At 56.4% G+C, this 14694-nt stretch overlaps 1 protein-coding gene across 4 annotated transcripts in view; it reads left to right on the forward strand.

The window, feature by feature from the left end:
* The window catches only part of PLXNA1 (plexin A1), a 49982-nt gene extending 40121 nt beyond the window's left edge, over positions 1-9861 (forward strand). For all 4 annotated transcript variants that reach the window (XM_087818680.1, XM_087818681.1, XM_016197323.2 and 1 more), the window contains exons 24-32: positions 529-675; positions 776-935; positions 1723-1826; positions 2120-2216; positions 2581-2771; positions 2892-3061; positions 4319-4531; positions 4613-4763; positions 6495-9861. In XM_087818680.1, coding sequence (XP_087674806.1) covers positions 529-675; positions 776-935; positions 1723-1826; positions 2120-2216; positions 2581-2771; positions 2892-3061; positions 4319-4531; positions 4613-4763; positions 6495-6590 — 1329 coding nt within the window. In that variant the 3' untranslated portion in view covers positions 6591-9861. The remainder of the gene's footprint in view (positions 1-528; positions 676-775; positions 936-1722; positions 1827-2119; positions 2217-2580; positions 2772-2891; positions 3062-4318; positions 4532-4612; positions 4764-6494) is intronic.
* The last annotated feature ends 4833 nt before the right edge of the window (positions 9862-14694 follow it).

Below are 14694 nucleotides of genomic sequence, written 5' to 3' on the forward strand. Positions count from 1 at the left end.
TGCAGTGGTGCGGGCCCCAGCCAGGCGGGCCCCTGACAACCAACAAATCAAGGTCATGCCTAGTGTTCCATGGCACAGGGTCTGCCTGTGCCGTGGTCCAGGGGGGTCCAGAGTGCAGTGTTGGCACCGCATTCAGGCTCCAGCGCGTGGGGTGCTAGGGCAGTGGCTGGGGACTGGGGCAATGGGCCCGCTGAGACCTGCGCTGGGGAGACTTGAGAGCTTCAGTCTTCTTTGGCGTGAAGCCCGCTTGGCCATATTGTGTTCACCTCTGATAGACTCCTGGCATTCCTTCCTGGCTACGGCACACAGGTTTGACAGGGCCAGGGGTCTGCTGTTTAACTCATTCTCTCACACAGTCTCTGTCGGGCTCTAGAACCAGGATTCTACTTGCCTCCTTAAAAGAATTTGGAAATGTTGCTAATCTCTTCTTGTGGAAACGGTACAGAGGCACTGGAGGGATGGGCAGTGGGCAGGGGCGGAAGCGCGTGGGTCCTGGCTGCAGCCTGACTGCCCGCTCGCCTGCGGCAGGAGTGCGCCGGGGAGCCGCTGTTTATGTTGTACTGCGCAATCAAGCAGCAGATGGAGAAGGGCCCCATCGACGCCATCACCGGGGAGGCTCGCTACTCCCTGAGTGAGGACAAGCTTATCCGGCAGCAGATTGACTACAAGATGCTGGTGAGCACAAGCCCGGCGTCCTGCCCTGCCCCACCCATCCTCTCCACAGGCCGGCTCCCTGGGAGGTGGGTGCTGATGCTGTGCCCCTCTTTGCCCCCAGACCCTGAACTGCGTGAACCCTGAGAATGAGAATGCGCCTGAGGTGCCAGTGAAGGGACTAAACTGCGACACAGTGACACAGGTCAAGGAGAAGCTGCTGGACGCTGTGTACAAGGGTGTGCCCTACTCCCAGCGGCCCAAGGCTGGGGACATGGACCTGGGTGAGTGAGGGAGGGGCGCTCACACTAATTGGTAGCGTGGCCATGCTAAGGTTCTGGGCAGTGGGCCTGCCAAGGTGCACAGCGCAAGGAGAGGGGCAGGGCCAGGGGCCACAGGTAATGGGCTTAGAGGGAGAAGCTCAAGCAGGGCCTCTTGTTCCAGGCCGGGCCCTGGCTGCTGGAGGAGGGTGCTGGCGGTCATGGGGAGAAGGGGGTGTTGAGGGCTGGAGGAAAGGGATGTGATCCCAGCTGGGCTCAGTGTGGGCAGGCCAGGGTGGAGGCAGGTGGATAGAGAGTGGAATTAGGGGGCACACTCTAGGTAAGAGTCAAGGGTTGGGGTTCCCAGTTACTGAGGAGGGTGGGCCATCGGAGCTTCGGGGGTGGCACTGTGGCTCGTGAGCTGGGCATGTAGAGGAACCTGCAGAGCTGGGGGAGGGCTAGAGGATGAGGGGCAGGCCTGGGGCTGGGGAGTCCCATGGTAGGCGTGGCTGGAGAGGTGGGGTACCACCACGGAGGCCTAAATGCCAGACTGAGGAGTTGGAAGAGCTTCCTAGAGCTCAAAGGCAGGGTGTTACGTGGGGGTGGGACTGCCGTTGCGGGGCACAGGCTTCCTGCTCTGAGCCGGGATGGGAGCTGCTCTAGGGAGGAAGGGAGGAGCCTTGTTGTTACTCTGATGCTCAAGACCCTGCACTAAGTGCCCCTAGGACACCTGTGCTCCTCAGGCTGAGAGGTGAGACCCAGGAGAGGCGGGGAACGAGGCCCCGCCCTTCACTGTTTCCCTCTCCTTCAGAGTGGCGCCAGGGCCGCATGGCGCGCATCATCCTGCAAGATGAAGACGTCACCACCAAGATCGACAATGACTGGAAGAGGCTGAATACTCTGGCTCACTACCAGGTGGTCCCGCACCCCCTACCCTCTGGCCATGGGAGTGTGGAAGCCGGTGTCCAGACCCCTGGTTGTGGGTGGGAGACATGTTGGTAAAAAGGGGCACAGAGACCACATGTATTACCTTCTCAGACCCAGCACGGGGCCTATCTGGTGGTTCTAACAGCTCTGGAGGTGCACCAGTGGGGAAACAGGCTTAGAGGGGTGAGGTGACTGGCCCCCAGGCATAGCACCAGATGGGCTGGAGGTGTCACCAAGGCTCCCAATGGTGGGTCATGAATCTCCTGGCCCTCTGCCCACAGGTGACGGACGGGTCCTCGGTGGCTCTGGTGCCCAAGCAGACGTCTGCCTACAACATCTCCAACTCATCCACCTTCACTAAGTCCCTCAGCAGATATGGTGAGGGGTTGGGTGGGGAGAGCGGGCATGGCTCACTGGTTTGAATAGGATACCTCCCTTGGCCTCTCTATAGCAGGGCCATGCAAAACTTGAAAGGGGCTACATCATGGCCCATCACTTGGACACTTAGCCTTTCCCTCCATTTGGAGGCTTCACCTTTCCCCCTACAGCATACAGCCATACACAGTAGACCATCTTCTGTCCCTATAACCCAGGGAGGTGGGACTGAGGACCCCAGTTTTCAGATGTGGAAACTGAGGCTCAGACAGAGGAGCTTCTAGCCTGAGGCTCCCCAGCCAGGGCCAGGGTAGGGTGTGGGTGCTGGCGGCAGTGGGCCTGTCAGCTGATTGTGTGGTGCCTGCAGAGAGCATGCTACGCACAGCCAGCAGCCCTGACAGCCTGCGCTCACGCACGCCCATGATCACACCTGACCTGGAGAGTGGCACCAAGCTGTGGCACCTGGTGAAGAATCACGACCACCTAGACCAGCGGGAGGGTGATCGTGGCAGCAAGATGGTCTCAGAGATCTACCTGACACGGCTGCTTGCCACCAAGGTAGGCCTGGATGGGCAGGTGGTAGGGACATGGGTGCAGCACAGCCAGCTGCCCAGGTCACCAAGGAGATGAGAGGTTGCTGGTGGTACCCTGGAGCTCTGCGCCTTCGCCTACCTATAGGGCACACTGCAGAAGTTCGTGGATGACCTGTTTGAGACCATCTTTAGCACGGCACACCGGGGCTCGGCTCTGCCACTGGCCATCAAGTATATGTTCGACTTCTTGGATGAGCAGGCTGACCAGCACCAGATACACGACTCAGATGTGCGCCACACCTGGAAGAGCAACTGGTACCTTTGGAGTGGGATTTGGCAGTCGGGCCAGGTGGGGCACAGACAGGCTAGGCGGGCTGAGCAGCTGCAGGAGGCCTGTTATGATGGGTGAGGGGAAAGCCTTGCCTGGATTTGTTCTCTCCCTGCTACGGTCAGCTCCTCTTTGTGTGGGCCTTCCCTACTCGCCCACCTGAGGAGGGGCATCCACTGCCTCCCATGCTCCGGAACTGGGCATGGCCTCTGCTTCAACTCGGAGGACCCCCTTTGCTGTGGGAGCTTGGTGTATGTATGTGGGTTCATATGCATGTGGGTTCATCTGCATGTTTGCATACACAGCAGGTACAAGGGTGTAAGTGTGGGCTTTGAGGAATGAGCCTGGTGGACCAGGCTGGTGCCAGCCACTGGCAGTGATGAGGATGACAGTGGTAGTGACAGCAAACACTTTGGGACTCTCACACCCTCAGGTAGCCAGCACCCCACCCACAATGCCCACAACAAAAGCCACAAAGGCTTTTGTCTCCCTGAGCCTGACCACATGCCCCTGCAGCATTTGGCCCATCTTCAGAGAAGTTCCTGTGCCTCTGGCCTCTTCCTGCCTGATCCCCTGGTCATCTCCCCCCTCCTAGTACTCTGGCCTCTACATGCTGCCACTTCCCAAACCTAGATGCACCCGTGGGCCTCCCACTCTGCCTGTGCCGCCCGTGGGCCTTGAAGGGGTTCCATGGGGCACCGGGCGAGGCAGCATCATCTAGGTCAGCACCATCCAGGAGAATTTCTGCGGTGACAGAATGTTCTAGATTTGTGCTGCCTAGAGTGGTGGCTGTTGGCCCCAAATGACTACTTCAGCATTTGACACATTACTATTGCAACTGAGAATCTGAATTTTTAACTTTGTGTATTTCCATTTAAACAGCCACAGGCTTGTGGCTATTGGGTAGCCCCATTGATGGCTGTCTTAGGGGTGGCATTTTGGGCACAGGGGTCAAATGTCTGTGGGGATGTGTCCCTGGAGCCCTTCCTGGACAGAAGTAGGGTTGTGACCATGTGTGAGTGCATGTGTAAACATGCGACCATGTGGAGGGACTATCGTCCCGGAGTGTGAGTGGCAGGAGACAGCCCTCACTTCTTGAGTCCTTGGCCCTATCTGCATGGAAATCCATTGTCACTGAGAGTCAGAGCTAGGCTGGCTGGGAGGCCTCCGGCTGGCCCCTTCCCGTTGTCATCTGGAAGGGGTGCTAAGGCCCGGTCTGACCATGCATGTGACCTGCCACACAGCCTGCCCCTGCGCTTCTGGGTGAACGTGATCAAGAACCCCCAGTTTGTGTTCGACATCCACAAGAGCAGCATCACAGATGCCTGCCTTTCGGTGGTGGCCCAGACCTTCATGGACTCCTGCTCCACGTCTGAGCACAAGCTGGGCAAGGACTCGCCTTCCAACAAACTGCTCTACGCCAAGGACATTCCCAACTATAAGAGCTGGGTGGAGAGGTGCGTTGAGTGTGCAGGGCGTGTGTGGGGGGCGCGAGGGCTGGGACCCAGCTCATGCGCCAACTGGCCGTCTGCCTACAGGTACTATGCTGATATTGCCAAGATGCCTGCCATCAGCGACCAGGACATGAGTGCATACTTGGCCGAGCAGTCGAGGCTGCACCTGAGCCAATTCAACAGCATGAGCGCCTTACATGAGATCTATTCCTACATCACCAAGTACAAGGACGAGGTGAGTGTGAACACCAGCCTTGCCCAAGTCTGTCTGCTGCACACCACCCGGCTCAGCCCTAAACCAGGCCTTATCAAACAGGGCTCCCTCCCGGGACCCTTTTGCAACCCACATTCAGCCCCACCTTCTCCCTGGGCCTCTGGGCTAGCCAGGTGCCTGCCTTCTCCCATCTGCTCTCCCACTGGCCATCTCACTTGCTGAGGCAGGGATACAGTGCTGTTGTGATTGCCCACCAGGCCTAACAGGCTCGGCTAGATTGCCAAGCAGCCCTAGCATGCTTCTGGACAATTTAGGGGCATGGGGGAGCAGGGAGCAGATGGCAGTGGCTCCCTGAGAAGGAGAACATGGTGAGGGACTGTTCTTTAGGGGCCCGTTACAAGGCTGACGGGCCTGGGAGGATGTCTGCAGAGCCACCTTCCTCCTTTAGTATCATGTCTGCTGACCTGGAGTGAGGCTGCAGCAGGTCTCCTTGCTGTCTGCTACCCAGAGCCGGGGCTTTCTGAGATGTCTGAGAAAGGAGGACTGATGCATGGGCTGAGTTGGATGGAGCACACAGGGCGGGAGAGGCAGGATGGACGTGGCCATTGCCAGAGTGGGCGTGGTGACAGGACTGTGGAGGCCGGGAGACTGAATCAGCTGTGCTGGGACAGGGAGGCCAGGCTGAGACAAGGGGCCTGTCACTGGGTGTGCAGGCCTTGGGGAATTTGAGCTTTCCCCTCAGTGAGATGGGCCATTGGGGTTTAGAGACAGAGCCATGATCTGACTGTTGAGTGCCCAGGGTGAAGGGGGGAGGCAGGGACTACGTAAGGGCTTGCCCATGGGTGGGAGAGACTAGGACTTGCTTATCAGACTGGCTGTGGGTGTGACTCCAGACTTAAGGTGGAGTGAGCTGTGGAAAGTGGGAAAGTCCAAGGAGTCCCTTGGACTTTTATTTGTTTGAGGGGAGTGGAGCTGGGACTCGGGAGAGACTCGGGCTCCAGGATCAGGGTGTGCACATTGGCAGCTGAGGCTGGAGAAGGTGGCCCTGGATGTGAGTCCAGAGCAGGAAGGGGATGGGCCGAGACTCAGGTGGGGCTGGGTGTCAGAAAGTGAGGTTGGGTAGATGTCCTGGGGCTGAGAAGGATAAGCAGCAGATCCTGGGTGACCTGGTGATACCGCCTGGGGGTGGGACTAAAGCCTGCCACCTGAGGTTCTCTGAGGAGCTCCACTGTAAAGGCGCACAGAGGAACAATTGGGGAAGTGGAGGCAGATGGTGGCATGCTGGTGGGCTGATGCACCAGCAGGAACCAGGAGTGTGAACTCAGGGTGCTCCTGCTTCCTGGGGGGCTGGAAGCAGGCTGAGTTGCAGTGCAGGGAGGGCTTCCAGTGGGTGGCGGCACATCCGTGTCCAGGGTGTCCAGGCCCAGTTCCCATCTACAGATGGGGAGCTGTACCGAGGGGACATGAAGGGCTAACTGTGACCAGAGCCCTGTTTGGGGCTGGTGTTTTGTGGGTCGAGAGTAGGAATAGTGACCAGGTGCAAGGAGGACTCATTCTTCACACCCGTGTCCTGTTCAGAACCAGGCCCCTCAGCTCAGAATGGATGGGATGGAATTAGGTATCTGCTCCAGAGCCCCCTAGCTACTGCCATGTCACTTGCTGATTGTGTATAATCTTCCCAGCTTTCTGGTAGTGGTCCCACGTGAGCGGGAGCCCCTCCAGGCTCCCTTAACACTGCACTTGCCTCCGCAGATCCTGATGGCTCTGGAGAAGGACGAGCAGGCTCGCCGGCAGCGGCTCCGGAGCAAGCTGGAGCAGGTGGTGGACACGATGGCCCTGAGCAGCTGAGCCACCCTGCCACCACTGCCCAACAGGAGATTAGTGAGAGGGCCTGCAAGGGTCGCCTCCAACCAACAGCCAAAGCTGGGAGGTCCCTGGAGGCAGCCTTCCCTTGTGTGTGCCGAGTGCCTGTGTGCTCGGGGTAGGCGTGCAGGCCAGCGTCCTCCCGGCCCTCTCTTCCCCCTGGCAGGGGGTCCTGGTTCCTACTGGTGTGGGTGAGACGGTGCCTGCAGCACCCTCTGTGCCCAGAGCTGCTGGCCACAGGGCAGGGGGAGCCCAGGTGCAGCTGGAGGCCTTCTCCGGAGACTCAGATGACTGCTGAAGACCTGGGGAGTAAGGCCGAGCCCTCTGGGAGGAGAGATGCCAGTCTGGCGAGGCCAGAAGGGTCAGGTCCAGGGGCTGGGAGGGGGTCAGCCTTCTCGGCTTCCCTGGCAGAGTCTAAGGGCTGAGGCCTGTCTGGCAGCCTGGGGAGGCTGAATGCCAGGCCTGGCCAAGGTGAGCTGAAGTCAGTCTGGGCTGTTGCCCCCCGCCTGCCACCCTCACGCTCGCTGCTGCACCACACCACTGTCCTCTGATTCACCGCGTGCTCTCTGCGGTGGAGGCAGGAGCACCTCGCCCAGAGAGAGGCCCAGCTCCCTCCTATGGAGGGGCTGCAGGAAGGCAGTGCTCGCAGCTCCCAGGTGACTTCCAGAAGGACTCGGTGACTCCCTCTGTGTCCTCAGGGCTGTGCCTCTGGGAGCCACTGGGGTCTGGGGCTCCAGTCATGAGCACACATTCCCATTATTTATTCCTCCACTGCATCTGCTCTGGGCATGCTCTCCAGTGTGGAGCTCCTGGGAGCCCCCCGGACCATCCTCTTCAGTCCCTCCATCTGTCTCCCCTGCTCTCACCACCTTCCAGCGGCTTCCAGTCTGGCATCTCAGCAGCATGCTGGCCCCTCAAGCGCAATGGGACATCTGGGGGCTATTTTTTATTTTTTAGGGGGAACAGAAATCCTGCTGCACTCTGCTTGGGCAGCCAGGATCATGGCAGGGCTCCTTGGATCATACTCTATGGCCTGGCTGGGAGCAGGACAGTGACCAGAGGGCCCTGTGGTTGGCTCTGTCCACCCAGCCCTCGGTGAGCAAGAGAGAACAAATTTTTAACTAAACAAAACCTGTACATTAGTATATATATGTGTGTGTGTATATATATATATATATATGTATATATATGTGGCTCTAGCCTCAGTCTCCAGCCCCAGTGGGGTCCTGTATAGTTGACTAGAGGAGGAGAAATTTTACAAACAGTTTAGAATAAGAAAATTAAGGCAGTGGGAAAGCAATACCAAATGGTCGTGAAGCAAGTGGCCGGTTTCCCTGAGCGGAACACCCCAGGCCTCCGCCCCTCGACCTGCGGTTTGTCCTGTTTTGTTCTTTTTTGTTTTTTTTTTGTTTTGATGTAAAAAGGAGAGAACTTCTCTTGGCGCCCCCGTCCCCCCCAGCTTCCAGGGCAAGGGGCTGTGAGTTCCTGCATGACTGTTCTAGCGTTAAGTCTGACTTGATCTTTTTAAAACTGCAAGTGTTGAATACTAGAGATTGTTAGACACTTTTTAAAATGTTTTTTAATTAATCAGTCACTTGTGAAAGCAGACAAGTGGCCCCCCTCTTTCAAGTTCACTTTTTGACGGTACTAAAGATTCCCATGGACTTTAAGGGACAGCTAACTGTGGCCAGCTCCATCTTGAGGTCCCTCCCGCTAAGCTGCGTGAGCCAGTCTGCACACCTTGGAGATTAAAGGGCTGTCCCCTTGCGCGGGGAAGCAGTGAGGAATCTGAGAAATCCTGACTTGGGAAGCTCCTGGAACAGGGGAAACCAATTCCCCCACACCGTTCCCATTCCCGCTCCCGCTCCCGGTCCCGGTCCCGAGGGCAGTGAGCAGGGCTCAGGCCTCCTGCTGTGGATGACTAGCTGGAGCTCAGGCAGCCCCTCCTGACGCTAGTGCAGCCTGTGAGGGCTCCTCCCTGGGCCACCGTGGGATCCAGAACTGAGGCCTGCCACTAAAGATCAAGCTGTCTTTGGTGGCCACTGCTTTGGCCTGAATTCCAGTCCTTGGTGCACCGTTGCCTCCCCTCTGATGCTGCCTGGCTGTGCCTGGGTATGGGCCTCAAGTTTCCTCCAAAGTCTTCCCTGGATGCTGGCTTCTAATTGAAGCCCTGTTCTTCCAGTTCCCTGCTCTGCCCTCGTCTGAATCCAGTTCCAACCCTGCTTCCTGAGGCCTCCCAGCCTGCAGAGAGCTGCACATGCTCACCTCAGGCTGCTCTGGTGAGGAAGGAGGAGGGGTGGCCCACCTAATAGCGCACACCTGTCAGGCGCAAGCACTTTAGCAATATCTGTTTACATGTGAGCTGATCAAGCTGATTCTAAGCCTGCTGTCTGCTCAGTGCAGCAGGTCCCGCACCTCCCTCCCTGCCAGGTCTTGGAGTTAGGCTCTGAGTTCTTGTCAGTGGTTCTCACAGTCCTCTGAGCTCTGTAGCACCCCAGGTGCTGGACTTAGCACCATCACCTCCCTTGTGTTATCCTGCCAGAGGCTCTGACCCCAAGCTCTGGCACTGGCCTGGGGGTGTGTGGGGCCTTGGCAGGAGCCTGGGGATGGAGTCCCACTCTGCAATGAAGGCCCTGCTGCAGTCCCAAGCCCAGGGAGTCTGGGCCACAGCACAGGGTGCTGTGCAGGGACACCTGTCCTGTCCCAGGCACCGCTGCTATGGCCTGTCCTGCCTCGGGCTGTCCTAACCTTCCCCACTCTTGTCTCAGGAGTGCCCGGGGACGGCTCATGCCTTGGTCTTGGAGCCGGGCCACAATATACCTCGAGCTTGCCCTGTGCTCCCTGACCCAGGGCGGAGCAACTAGGGTCACCCCAAGATGGAGGGCCCCAAATGTTCCCACCCTCCCTAGTCTGACCTTGCTGAGAGCCTCCGCCCTGGTTTTTCTCCCAGTTCTGGATGTGATGGCTCATGTTGGTGCTACACAAGCTAGAATAGATATATTTACAGAGAGATATTTTTAAGATGAAGCCCACAATTAGCTGTCCTTTAACGCCGCAGGGCCCCCACCCAAAAGAAGAGCAATCACTAGGCTGGCCTGAGCCGCCCCTTGCCGTTGCCTCTCCCAGGAGCAGTGTGGCTGATGGGATGCTCAGCCTGCAGATTGTGTAAATACACGGTCATTTCCTATTTTCCTGTTCTTCAGATTTAGTACTTGTAAATATACACATTAAGGAGAGATTAAACATTTTTGCTAAAGCTCATGGCTCTAGGCTTTTCTTGCTAAGGGGCGTCTTGGGGTGGGGGTGGCATGTGGCCGAAGACTGCAAGCACATCCCTTGCTCAGAACAGCATTGGGGGCGTGTTGGGACTGTTGACCACAGGTGCTGGTTCTTGGCCTCCAGTGTTTCAGCAGCCCCAGAGGTGTGTTGTCTGGGCCAGGACTTGCATTGCTCCTATGTGCTAAGAACCTGCAGGTGTCCTGGGCCTTGGAGGCACCTTGAAACCCTCTGAGCCTGAAAACACCAGCGCCTGAACACCTTGGCAGCCGGTTGTCCCTGGGGCCCTGTTAGTTGCTTTCCAGAGGCTCCCCAGGGGCTTCTTACATGCAGCAGGGTTGTGGACCCCTGGCTCAAGAGTAGTGGCTCCCAGAGGGCCTTGTTTAAAATGCAGGTGCTGATACAGGGGGTCTGGGTGGCCCCAGGCCTATGGCCAACAAGCTCTGGTGTGACCTGAGGCCATAGTCCTGGGACCCCACCTTGCTCAACAAGGGGCTGGAACTGCATGTCCCTGCTGTTCTCAGCCAGGAGCGCACTGTTGGGAGCCTTGCGGCTGAGAAACCCAGTTTGTTGACCTTTCCAGCACAGACCCCACTGTTCTGTCCCATGAAAATTGTGGGATACTTTGCTGACGGAGAAGGTATTGGTGCAGCCTTTGCTGGCTCTGGGCCTGTTTCCTCCATGGCCCAGTAGGGATGACCATTCCTGCCCCAGAGGATGGGTGAGGGGTCAGATGTGATAAGTTTTGGGTGAAGCAGGCCTGTGTCTGGATGACACAAGTGTGATGTGTCCCCAAACAGCAGATCTGGATCTGCTCTGTACCTGATCTTCAGGCTACCCCCAGGCAATGACAATGACAGAGGCTGATTGCTCACATGTAGTTCAGTCACTGTCCAAGCACAGGTGGGAAATGAACTGGCTTGGACCCACAGCGACTGTGAGGTAGGGGTTATTCTCCTCAACTTACAGACAGGATGCTGAGGGGCACACAGGTGTTGCCCAAGGCTGCACAATGGTAAGGGACAGCCAGGCTGAAAGCAGGTCACAGCAAATCAGGGGGGAGGCTCCCGGAGCACCCTGGGAGCACTCTGGCCTGCCTTCCCACAGTATCTCTCCGTTCCATTCTGAGAGCTCTGACAGCAGGCCATAAATCATAATACCTCCTGCTCCAAAATGGGCCAGTCCTGACAGCCGGGGCTGCAGGCATCATGCTCAGCGCCAGGCTCAATTACGAAAAAGAAATCAGCATAATCACCATGAAATTGCATCGGAAACAAATTTAGCAAATGTGGTCCAGTCTGGGGTGTGACGTGGCCTGTTCTCATGGCTCGGTCCCCCTCCAGCTCTCTGTACAATCAGCCCTGCGTCAGTCACCCTCGTTAGGGCGCCCAGGGCTCCAGCCCCACCAGCCTGAACGCGCGCGATCATCTCTGGGCCGCAATCAGCACACACCGTGCAGTGATCAAGTGCAATTATACAGCTGGCAGTGCGGGAAGGAGGCAGGCGCCTTCTGATTGCCGACCCAGTGGCTCATTGAGGGTATTAAAACTATCAGCTATTAATACCAGGGATGCCTGGCTGCTCCAAGCAGGGCATGTGGATGGGGGTGGATGGGTAGCAGAAGGGCGAGGCTAGCCTGCCATCCAGCACTTTCCGCTGAGTCCCTTCTTTGCGTACAGCACTGTGTTCAGCCCTGGTGAGGGGATGGCAGACAGCACACGGACACTGTGAGCAGGGATAAAGTAGTAGAGCAGACTAAATAAACACCAAGGTAGCTGCATCTGGGTCACATGCGTGAAGAAAACATAATTGCATATGACGGCAGCCCGGGGGCCAGGGAGGGCCGTCCGGGGAGTGGTGTGGAGACATGAGGAACAAGCGGGACCAGCCATGGTGGTATCAGGAGAGTGTTCCCTGAGTCAGGAATGAACAGGGCCTGCTGGAGTAACGGGGGGGGGAGGCAGGGTGGGCAATGTGTGAGGAGGAGAAGGGCAGCAGGCTGGACCCAGGGCGGTCCGTGTCCTGGGGGCCTCAAGCCTGAAGAGGAGTAGGCAGGCTGTTCTGAGCTCCATGGGAAGCAAGGAGGGTGGGCTCTGATTTGCATGGGACTAGAGGGCCAGAGCCCGGAGGAGGCCAGAGACCATTTGGGAGGCTTCTGCAGATGTCCCCCAGTGACCTTGGCCCCAGTGCACCCCTTTGGTGCCTTCCTGGAGACCTGACAGCTCATCAGATGGTGCTACTTTGTGGGAACATGTGGACTTTCTGTTTTGATTGATCATTGGATTGTGAGTGGTAGTGGCTTGGGTCACTTCTGGGCTGGACATCTAGTCCTTCTGGAGTGAGGGTCTGGAGAGCAGAGCCTCCAGCCGGCCAATATTGGGTGCGTGGCATGAGCACAGGACAAAGCTCGGTTGTGCCAGACATGGACATTTGGGGGATTGTTTCTGTGGCACAACTCAGACAATATTGACCGATACAGGTTGGCAGCATTGTCAGCACAGAAGAGGACCTGAGGACAAAGAGAGGGAAGACCCATCACTCATCCATGGACACAGAGCCAGGATTCAAACACAGACTGTCGACCAGCCCACTTGGGATCTTATTACTTAGTTTGAGAAATCAACTTGCCAACATCATTGCTGCATCCAGTTGAAAACCACCAAGAAATACCCGAGCCTATGTTCCTTGCTGGGTGCCCATCTTAACCTAAACTGGCTTGAGCAATGACAGGACTGGTTGGCTCATGTAATAGAAAAGTCCAAGGGTGCATCTAGCGTCAGGCATGGCTGCATCCAGGGGCTCCATGGAGTCACAAGGAATCTGTTTTTCTCCTTCTCTGTCCTCTGTATGGCTTCATTTTCAGGCAGGCTCTTGTCAAGTGGGGCCTAATAATGGCTACCAGCAGCTCTAGACTTAGCAGCTGGGTAACTGTGGAGGAAAGAGACTGCCTTTGGTCAGCACATGTCTGGGTAGGGATTTCAGGGGCCAACTTTAGGATCTATGTCTCTATTTGAACAAATTATCCTGGCCCATAGGATGAAATGCTCTGATTGGCCAGACCCAGGTCACATGCCCAGAGGGAGGACCGGTCAACCCATTTGATCTTCAGTGTTTTACAAATTGTATAGAACTAGGGAGTCTCCTGCAATTTGTAAACTCTGCCTGTGTCTGCACCCAGGATACCTGAGGGGATGGATCAATTGTCAGAGGTGCCCTGGGGTATTTCTGTGATTACCTAGTCTCTTTCTGAGGGCTGTAATTAATTGCTGACTGCCCACTTTAAGCTCTGAAAATTCCAGAGCCCTGTTTACCACCCAGCTTTTGCTGTTTGTGTGACCTCTGCTGAGGGGGCGATCTGGCCTGAGGCTATTCACAATACCACTGAGATTGCCAGGCGACAGGACGGGTGGGCAGTGCCACATCTTTGGGCATGAGGGGTGATCAACCTTGTGAACATTCTGATCCCTAACCTAGAAGTATTTTTCACCAGAGGACTAGAGTGGGGAACTCCAGGGTTGGGGATGGGTGTGGGTTGGTCTACTCCAGTCTGAGTATAATTTCTCCTCCTTCACCCACCACCCTTCACCCACCAGTCCTCCACCCAACTCACCCACCCACCCAACCACTGATCTACCGCTGTTCCTTCATCCTACCCACCCACCAGTCCTCCCCACTGACACCCTACATTGCCATCTACCCACTTCTACCAGCGATTCACTCCTCTCCTTTCTCTCCAGTCTCCTAATTATCCATCCACAGATCCATCAGGTTGGGTTGAGGCAGCGTCCTGAAGGATCCTGAATGCCACATAAAGAGTTTAAGCCTCTCTCCTCTCTTTTCATGAGACTGTTTTTACTTTTTTAATGGATAAAGACATTTTTTCTTTATATAACCACCTTGTCATTATTGCACTAATAAGATTAATATTTGCATATCAAATGTCTTCAATTGCCTCAAAACTGCATTTTCACAGGTGGTTTGTTTGATAGGACTGAAGAGCTGCCTGTCACGCTTGGTTTTCTATCCCCTTTGTCTGGGTCTACACGCCCCTTTTTGTTTTAAAAAACATTTCTCGTCAAAGAAGCAGGGCCTTTGTCCTCAGGACTGATGCAGCGTGTGGCAGCAGTGACTTGCTCCTTTGCCCCTGGTGGCTGGAGCCCTGGATCTAGAAGCTTGGCAGGATTCAGGTTTCATTTTTCCAGGGAGCAGGCCCTGTGCTCAGGGAGCATCTGGCCAGGACCCCAGCCTTGGCCATGCCCTCTCCTGTCACAGCCCCCAAGTGTCCCACTACTTATATGGGCCCCTTGTCTCACCTTTTTCGCTTCTTATGCCACTGGGAGTCCTTCCAGCTACCTGGAATTCTCTAAACACCCCCTCTCCTTTTTAACTTAAAGAAATTATTTAAAAGGGAGACTTTATGGCACTATCATAAGTGGATGACCAGTATTGCTTGCCATAAATAGGTGACTGAAAAAATAGTACAATAAAAGTAAAAATAATATTAAATTTTAGCAACAAGTAGTTGCTCACATAAAGTCCTGTCTGTTAGTTACCAAGTGCCGGCCTGCCAGGGACAGACACCCAGAACCCCGACGTGGCTTTCCCCTCTGTTCTCGGCTGAGCCTCCACATTCTGCCTCCGGGTTCCCCTGCTGGTGGCCCTGGCAGGAGGCCGGGGTGTGAGGAGGGGAGGGCCCTGAAATCCCCCAGGGTGCCCCCCACATCCCCGGCCTGGCACTGTCTGGCAGCCCATCTCAGCCAGTAATGCCACCTCTGCCTGTGGCTCCTTCAGCTGGGTCATCTCGGCTCCTGCC

The sequence above is a fragment of the Miniopterus natalensis genome, chromosome 7, assembly GCF_054644295.1.
Source record: "Miniopterus natalensis isolate mMinNat1 chromosome 7, mMinNat1.hap1, whole genome shotgun sequence".
NCBI lineage: Eukaryota > Metazoa > Chordata > Mammalia > Chiroptera > Miniopteridae > Miniopterus > Miniopterus natalensis.